Source organism: Triticum aestivum, chromosome 6B (genome assembly GCF_018294505.1).
Source record: "Triticum aestivum cultivar Chinese Spring chromosome 6B, IWGSC CS RefSeq v2.1, whole genome shotgun sequence".
Taxonomy (NCBI): Eukaryota; Viridiplantae; Streptophyta; class Magnoliopsida; order Poales; family Poaceae; genus Triticum; species Triticum aestivum.
This window is the reverse complement of record NC_057810.1, coordinates 194,356,266-194,364,468: the sequence shown is the minus strand read 5'-3', so window position 1 is coordinate 194,364,468 and position 8,203 is coordinate 194,356,266. Positions and strand designations below refer to the sequence as shown.

The window sequence follows — 8,203 nt, the reverse complement described above, 5'->3', positions numbered from 1 at the left end:
GGATGATAGATCTCCTTCTTTGTAACCGACTCTGTGTAACCCTAGCCCCCTCCGGTGTTTATATAAACCGGAGGGTTTAGTCCGTAGGACGAACAACACAATCATAATCATAGGCTAGCTTCTAGGGTTTAGTCTCTACGATCTCGTGGTAGATCAACTCTTGTAATACTCATATCATCAAAATCAATCAAGCAGGAAGTAGGGTATTACCTCCATCGAGAGGGCCCGAACCTGGGTAAACATCGTGTCCCCAGTCTCCGGTTACCATTAGCTTGAGACGCACAGTTCGGGACCCCCTACCCGAGATCCGCCGATTTTGACACCGACAACAGCCTCCTCTCTTCCCCATCCTTCTCATCTGAAAATCGTCAGAAATACACATGATTCGTTAGACACGAGCCACCGCACCTCGCCAACTCCCCCGCTCTCTTCCGCATCAGAGAGAGAAGAGGAAGGGACCGGAGCACGCACTTGAGAGAAAAATAATAATAGGATTGAGGTGGGATGCAGTGGGTGGTTCAGACGTGGAACACTTTAAATGAGAGCCAGAGAGTATGGAGTGAAAAGCTAGGACATCGAACTATCTCAAAATGTGACGTTGCCACCCTCTTGGTCAATATTCGTGCGAACAATCCAACGGTTATTACAACATTCATCCCAAAATACTTAAAATGTGACGTTAGATTTTTCTTGATTACGAAACTACTACTCCCTCCGTTCGGAATTACTTGACACAAAAATGAATAAAAATAAATGTATCTACAACTAAAATACATTTAGATACATTATTTTTTGAACGAGTAATTCTGAATGGAGGAAGTACATAAATACGGGTTCTAACACTTTTAATTGATTTTTTAATTGTAATTTGGTCTCCACGCCGGCCAGCAGCTGTATCTCCTCGTCGGTATCGACGCCGTAGGGTGCACGTCTCTGCAGTCCACACCTCACATATTTTGACGAGCTCGTCGTCCCGCTCGCTCGCTCGCTCGCGGACAGTCGTCAGCCGCGACAAGGACGCCAACCCACCCTGCCATCCGTCATCCACTCCGCCCGTCCCTCCCATCCCCACCAACCAAAACCCACAACCGCCGAGGTCGTTGCGCCTCCCCTCCCCCCCCCGAGCGCCTCCGCCCCCGTCCCCGTCCCCGCCTGCCTCCCTCCCCCTCTCCACCTGACGACGCGGCGACGGAGAGCTCGATGTCGTTCCACTACCCGGACCACGGGCTCGCGATGGACGCGGCGGCGGCCGCCGCGGCCGCTGCCTCGTCGCCAAACCCTAGCTTCTCTCCCGGCGGCGGCGGCGGGGAGAGGGAGAAGGCGGCCATCGCGGCGCACCCGCTGTACGAGCGGCTCCTGGAGGCCCACGTCGCCTGCCTCCGCGTCGCCACCCCCGTCGACCAGCTCCCCCGCATCGACGCGCAGATCGCGGCCCGCCCGCCCCCCCTCGCCGCCGCCGCCGCCGCCGCGGGCGGGCCCTCCGGAGGCGAGGAGCTCGACCTCTTCATGGTATCTATGGCTTTCACGCCCCTGCCTATTTTTTCCTGCGTTGCCACTGGGTGCCGTACATGTATTCTGTATATGTTTCGTGTGAACAATTGGAATTCGGAATAGGGAGAAATTGGGATAAAATTTGCATAGGTTTTGATTAGGGCCAGTGATGGATTTCTGATGTGCTCCTTATGGTGAATTGGAGGGTCGATCTGACTAGTGGTTGCTGGTTATTGTAACAACGCTGCTGCAATAGCCTTATCAATTTGTTTGTATGAATGAGAAATGAAACCAAAGCAGATACAGTATATATCCTACGCTGAGGTTCATCCATATAGTGGCACCATACTTGTTGAAGTACTCCCTCCATTCCTAAATATAAGTCTTTCTAGAGATCTCAATATGAACTACATATGGATGTATATACTCCCTCCGTTCGGAATTACTTGTCTCGAAAATTGATGTATCTAAAACTAAAATACGTCTAGATACATCCATTTCTGCGACAAGTAATTCCGAACGGAGGGAGTAGATATATTTTGGAGTGTAGATTCACTCATTTTGCTCCGTATGTAGTCCATATTGGAATCTCTAAAAAACCTATATTTAGGAATAGAGGGAGTAGTATAGATACGCCATGGGTCATTGGCGGGCCTTTTTGTGGTATTAACAGCTTATTTGTCAGACCTGAAATGTCATACTAGTAGACCTGCTCGCCTGTATGAATTGCCCATTTCTGTCTTTACTTCAATCTTATTTAGTAGTGCCCTTACTTCTACTGATCATCTAAAATGCTTTTATGTCGCATGACTAGAATTTCCTTTACTTTTCTGAAACTTGTATATCTTCTAAGAAATGAATATGTTGCTTACATCTAGCACAATATTCTTTTTCTGTGTACAATCCTTCTTATGGGTTCTAATTATTCTTCATTGGATTGCAGACACATTATGTATTGCTTCTCTGTTCATTTAAAGAACAACTCCAGCAGCATGTGCGTGTTCATGCAATGGAAGCAGTGATGGGTTGTTGGGAGCTTGAACAATCCTTACAAAGTCTAACAGGTAAATGAAAGCTTTTATCTGTGTATATTGCTTGAGCAGAGTGGCAAGTATATAGTATGTAGTTATTTATAATGTGGAAACCAAAAAGGGTGGTAGTTGAAATGAAAAATGAAAGAAAAATGGATATCAGGCGGATAACATAATTAAATATTTTAAAAGGTTTCCCACTGTGTAAACTTTGAGCGATAGGATTAACTGATTTAAGAAATTTCCAACTATCATAGGCCTACCTTTAATGCTTATGAGCTTCCGTTGTATGTTATTATACTTATATTCCATACGATCCAAGAAAGGACCGGGTCCCACTATCGTACCAATAACGGTGCAGAGATCCAGTGCAGAAACAGAAAACAAAAGCAGTTCAGCTACCACCCTAACACTAGAAGCACTAGAGGTTCGATCTAGATTTACAGCCAGAGAGGCATACAGTACCAAGGGCTGCAAAAGCGGCACTCCAGCCAACACCACGTACCAAAGATGCCTAACACCTAAGCCAACCAGCAACTTTTAGGATCACAAACAGCAAAGCGAGCATCCATCAAAACACTCTCGGTCATCAAGTGCACCATGAGAAGGATCAACAGTTGGACCATCTCCTTCACCAGGCCCAGGATGAGTAATATGCAGGGTTTCACCTCCAGCTTCATGTGCACCATCATCATGCGGGGCAGGCGCTTTAAGTTGCAGTGCCACTGCCCTCATTTCTAGGGCTGCTCGGTCATCGGCATTTTGAATACCTGCCCAATACAACAGGAAACAGCACAACTGCGCGAGTAGCAAATTATTTCTGCAGGTGATCTAATTAATTTATTTTATTGTAAAACAAGCTCTGTATCTAAGCTGCACATATCCCAGCATAATGCTGCAAGGCCAACAATCTGCATCTTCTGATTGGCAGGAAGATTTCTGGGTATCCCCCAAAAATACTTAGAGAAACGCCAGGCCTGCCCCTACACCAATCCATTGCTCCAAACACCACATGTATTTAGCAGCAGGCCAGCCAAAGTACAAGCGGTGAATGCTCTCATGTTGAGGACAAAAGCCACTCAGAGGGTCCCCTGCCCATGGCCTTTTTACCATGCTGTCCTTGGTTGCTATGGGATTATGCCAAATCAGCCAGAACCAAGTTTTCATCTTTTCTGGAGTTTTGGCTTTTCAAAGATGCTTAAAGGATCAATCAGGACCATAATCTGATATGTGCGTATAGACAGTGAACCTGCCAAGCTTGGCCCTAGGGATGCAAGTGGACGGCGTCCGCATGTCCGTGACCATCCGCGAACAGAAAGTTTACACTAACATGGTTATTAAAGTAATGAAGATTAGTGCAATTTTTGCTCTGCGGACGGTCGTGGACATGCAGACACCATCCGCTTGCATCCATGTCCAGCAGGGTACAGCTGCGTTTTTGTTCAGAGCCACCCTGAGCTCAGTTCGTAGTACTGCAGCCTGTTCTTGCAAATCTGCCTCCAACCATCTCCTAATGTTACATTGCCACCCTCTATCTGCCCTTTGCCTGAAACTGCACCCAAGATCACTACTGATCGCAAACAGGTCAGTATTGTTTTGGCTCAGAAGCCTGGAGCTGCACCAAGTATATCTTCCCAGAAGCCAGTCTGCCTTCCATTTCCTATTTTCATAACTCCGCTGAGCAGATACCAAGATATGACGTTTACCAAATCAGCCCAACTTGCTGTATCAGCAGCACTTCGAGCAACCTGTCAAATCCTAGATTGTATTTTTTAATTCTTTCTCACAATCTCCTGCCACATCCCTTCACTTTTCGCTAAATTCCACCTCCACCTGTACAACAGGCCGATATTGATTTTCTCCAAGTCATGAATGCCCAGGCCAACTTTGTTCTTGGGTCTACATATGATAGGCCACCTAACGATATGATATTTCCTTTTGGTGCCACCACCCTGGCAGAAAAACTTCCTAATTGTTCTGTTCATATCATCAATATTTGTCTTCGGCAGCCTTTACATTGACATATGATAAATGAGGTTACTGGACACACTAGATTTAATCAAAGTTACTCTACCCCCATGGATAGAGTTCCTCCCTTCCATCCATCAAGTCTGCTTGAGTTTTTCCTCAATGGCGCCCACTCGGCCACATGCCCACAAGTAATCTGCTACTACACACTGGTACTCTCAGGTACTCAATATGATACTCCCTTTTGGGAGTTGAACATATCAGCATACATCAGCCCCTTATCATCATCATCATCACTTCACTTTTCTGAAAGTTCATTTTCAAACCATTTGTTGAAACATGTAAAGCAGCAGCTTCAAATTCCAGGCACCTCCCAGCTTATCTTGCATGAGCAAGATGGTATCATCAGCATGCTGCAATATTGCTATGCCATGATTCATCCGATGTGGGGGAGTCTCGATGTGGGGTACTAGCCCAACAAATAAATCATTTTCCTGTGCCAGCTGAACTTCATGCAGACAACTTGCAGCAAAGTTAAAGAGAAAAGGACACCCTCCCCCCCTCCTTGCCTCACCTCTTTACAACTGCCAAAATAACATTAAGTTTGGCACTCTTAAGTACTCCCTCTGTCCGGAAATACTTGTCGGAGAAATGGGTAAAAATGGATGTATCTAGAACTAAAACACGTCTAGATACATCCATTTCTCCGACAAGTATTTCCGGGCGGAGGGAGTACCATTCATGACCACAGATCTGACCATATGTTATTATACTTATGCCCTGCATTTCAAATTATAAAACGCCTTGGAATTTGCAGAGGGAATTACTCGTGAATTGGCCCTTATAAGTAAGGAGAAGGAAAGTTTGATAAATGAGGAAACAACAAAAACATCGGTAAATTAACATGCACGTCTTATTATTGTAAGAATAGGCAGGAAAAATCTTTGTCCTTGCAATATGATATAAAGGCTTTGTCCTTACAATACAATATAAAGGGAGTATCTTCTTAGGTATACTAGCTAGTGCACATGTGGAAGCCACATTACTTAATCTACTGAAGTTATTTATGAAATCAAGACCCATTCATGAAATAGATATCAACAGTTAGTCTGGATTTGTTTAACATGCATTAAGTATCGAGCATATTTGGGTGGGAACTTTTAATCTGTTGTGATGAATGAATGATTAGGATGCTCTGGTCTGCCTGCCAAAGTCTTCTCTCTTATGCTTGTACGTTTTCCGGTTTTCCGTTTTGTGTGCTTTTGTAGGTCACAGATGCCATAATTTTACGGTCATGTTCGAGGCTTCAGCAACAATTTTTATGAATCACAGCTTTAGTTACAGGGTAGAATATGTACAGGAATTCACTTTGCATACCTTAATTTTTCACTTTGGAACTTAATCTGCACATTTCTTTAGATGTTTTAGTCTTCAGATGTTTATATGTTTACATTTACTCCCTCCGTTCCTAAATATTTGTCTTTCTAGATATTTCAACAAGTGACTACATACGGTGCAAAATGAGTGAATCTACACTCTAAAATGTGTCTATATACATCCGTATGTGGTAGTCCATTTGAAATCTCTAAAAAGACAAATGTTTAGGAACGGAGGGAGTAGAACACATGTTTTTTGAGGATAACCTAAAGAAGTGTTGATTATCATAAATAGAATAAATGGAAAACTGAGTTGTGCTCCTGTGGATTTATCCTGCAGGGGCATCTCCTGGTGAAGGCACTGGGGCGACTATGTCCGATGATGAAGATAACCAAGTGGATAGTGAGACCAACATGTTTGATGGAAACGATGGGTCAGATGGTATGGGCTTTGGTCCCCTGATATTGACCGAGGGTGAACGGTCTTTGATTGAACGTGTTCGGCATGAGCTGAAGAGTGAGCTTAAACAGGTAATAATAACATTGCAGCCTAAAAAGTGCTTCATTGCATCATTCATGGCTGAAGAGTGACCAACATGTTTAACGACTAACAAAAACTTCCTACCTCTAGGGGTACAAAGAAAAGCTGGTTGATATCAGGGAGGAGATCATGCGCAAGAGGAGAGCTGGTAAACTTCCCGGGGATACTGCAGCTACATTGAAAGCCTGGTGGCAAGCTCATTCCAAGTGGCCGTACCCTACCGTACGTGATACTACCATTTCCAAGCTTCATCTTGCTATTAGTTTCTGTCCATGACGAACAATTCCTGCCTGACCCATCCAGGAAGACGACAAGGCTCGCCTGGTGCAGGAGACGGGGTTACAACTGAAGCAGATCAACAATTGGTTCATCAACCAACGCAAAAGGAACTGGCACAGCAGCAACACAGCTTCCTCTAGCGAAAAGACCAAGAAGAAAAGGTAGCATACGGGAAAAGCCATATTTTTCCTTTTACTTGACAACCTTGCACATTCTTGTTTATGGCCTCCTTTTATGCATGTAAAAAAAGAAACGTTACAGGTAATGACGGCACGGAGCAATCGTGGTAGACTGGGCCCCGGAAGAAACAAACTAGATGTAAACTATACTTTTATCATGAAGATGCTGCAGTACATCCTCTCCCTCTCTCTCTTCTCTCTCTGGTGGGGCAACTAGATACGAAGACAACGTGTTCACAAGCAAGTTCAAGGAGGCAGTCATTGGCAAAGAAGTCATCCATAGTTGACCAAAAGTGGTAGTGACAACGGACGTACAGTGTGAGTGTTTTGCTAATGTAATTTGTATAAGCCCGTGTTGTATAACCGAGGAACGGAAGAGAGCATTGTGTTGGTGTATGTACTTGTATATTCGATTCATCTTGTAACATTATGTTAGACAAACACGGATTGGGTGTTCTGTGGGTGTGACATACGGTGTGGCACGGTCTGAAACGAAACCTTTCTGTTTAAGCTGTACTGGAAGGCTAAGTTATGTGTAGTACAGTAGTATTTGTAAGCTCATATACGGATGATCACTTGCATATTTACCTGTGAATGTGGTGGGTCTGCAGGGTCCTAGGTTCACCCGTTCTGCCTAGGTATTATACGTGTAAATAAGAGTCATATATGTAGTTTTGTAGATCGAGTTGTCTTGTGTTGATTAACCAACTGAGTATGTAACCAGTGGTTGAAACAATCTATGCGTGTGTTTGGATTGTCAAACGGAACTCTTTCCTGTGTTCTGGGAGGCAGCAGATACGGCCAGACAAGCTAATACTGCAATGGTGTGATGTGACGTTCACAATATGTCGCACATAATGAAAGATCAGTAGCTCAATGTTAACTCATTATACACAGAAACTACCTAGAAGAAGAAGACAGCCTCCATTCCTGTCTGGGAAAACCAATGCCACTGCTTCGACCACTATCCTACCGACTAAATCACAAGCTTCATGTCGACCCTGCCCTGATGGTCGCAAAAGTAGAATCGTCGGGTGCCTCACTGTGTATTATCTTAGATAATAGATACACGCAATACGGCAATAGTGACAAATTTCATTGAAGTAACCATCTACTGTCATGAAAGCAAATTTCATTGAAGAAACCATCTACTATCATGAAAACAGAGGCTAAAATACCTAAGCTCATAATCTTGTTGAGTTTGTTTTTTCTCTTGAACCTAGTCGGTACGCGTGGACTCTTAGAGCCCCCCCGGGTACACACATTGTCCCCTTTTACTCATTGAGACTTAATAAAGTGTGTGTTGGCCTAAGAAAAAAAGAGCTAAACCTCTCTATT

The 8,203-nt window shown here is 44.3% G+C and overlaps 1 protein-coding gene across 2 annotated transcripts; it reads left to right on the top strand.

The window, feature by feature from the left end:
- Positions 1 to 1,055: 1,055 nt before the first annotated feature.
- LOC123136529 (homeobox protein knotted-1-like 2) lies at positions 1,056 to 7,426 on the top strand. Of its 2 annotated transcripts, none has more exons than XM_044555929.1 (6): positions 1,056 to 1,509; positions 2,435 to 2,555; positions 6,207 to 6,397; positions 6,498 to 6,629; positions 6,711 to 6,847; positions 6,948 to 7,426. In XM_044555929.1, exons 1-6 carry the CDS (start codon positions 1,201 to 1,203, stop codon positions 6,949 to 6,951), a joined length of 894 nt encoding a protein of 297 aa, XP_044411864.1. In that variant the 5' UTR covers positions 1,056 to 1,200; the 3' UTR covers positions 6,952 to 7,426. The 2 variants fall into 2 exon arrangements, with proteins under 2 accessions (XP_044411864.1, XP_044411863.1); XM_044555928.1 differs by having other exon boundaries at positions 1,057 to 1,509; positions 6,937 to 7,426.
- Positions 7,427 to 8,203: the final 777 nt, after the last annotated feature.

Bases quoted from the DNA above. Each gene is read 5' to 3' on its own strand.
- LOC123136529 (XM_044555928.1), top strand. From the start codon at position 1,201: ATGTCGTTCCACTACCCGGACCACGGGCTCGCGATGGACGCGGCGGCG. The intron at 6,630-6,710 runs GTACGTGATACT...TGACCCATCCAG, and splicing joins CCAAGTGGCCGTACCCTACC to GAAGACGACAAGGCTCGCCT. The intron at 6,848-6,936 runs GTAGCATACGGG...ATGTAAAAAAAG, and splicing joins GAAAAGACCAAGAAGAAAAG to AAACGTTACAGGTAATGACG.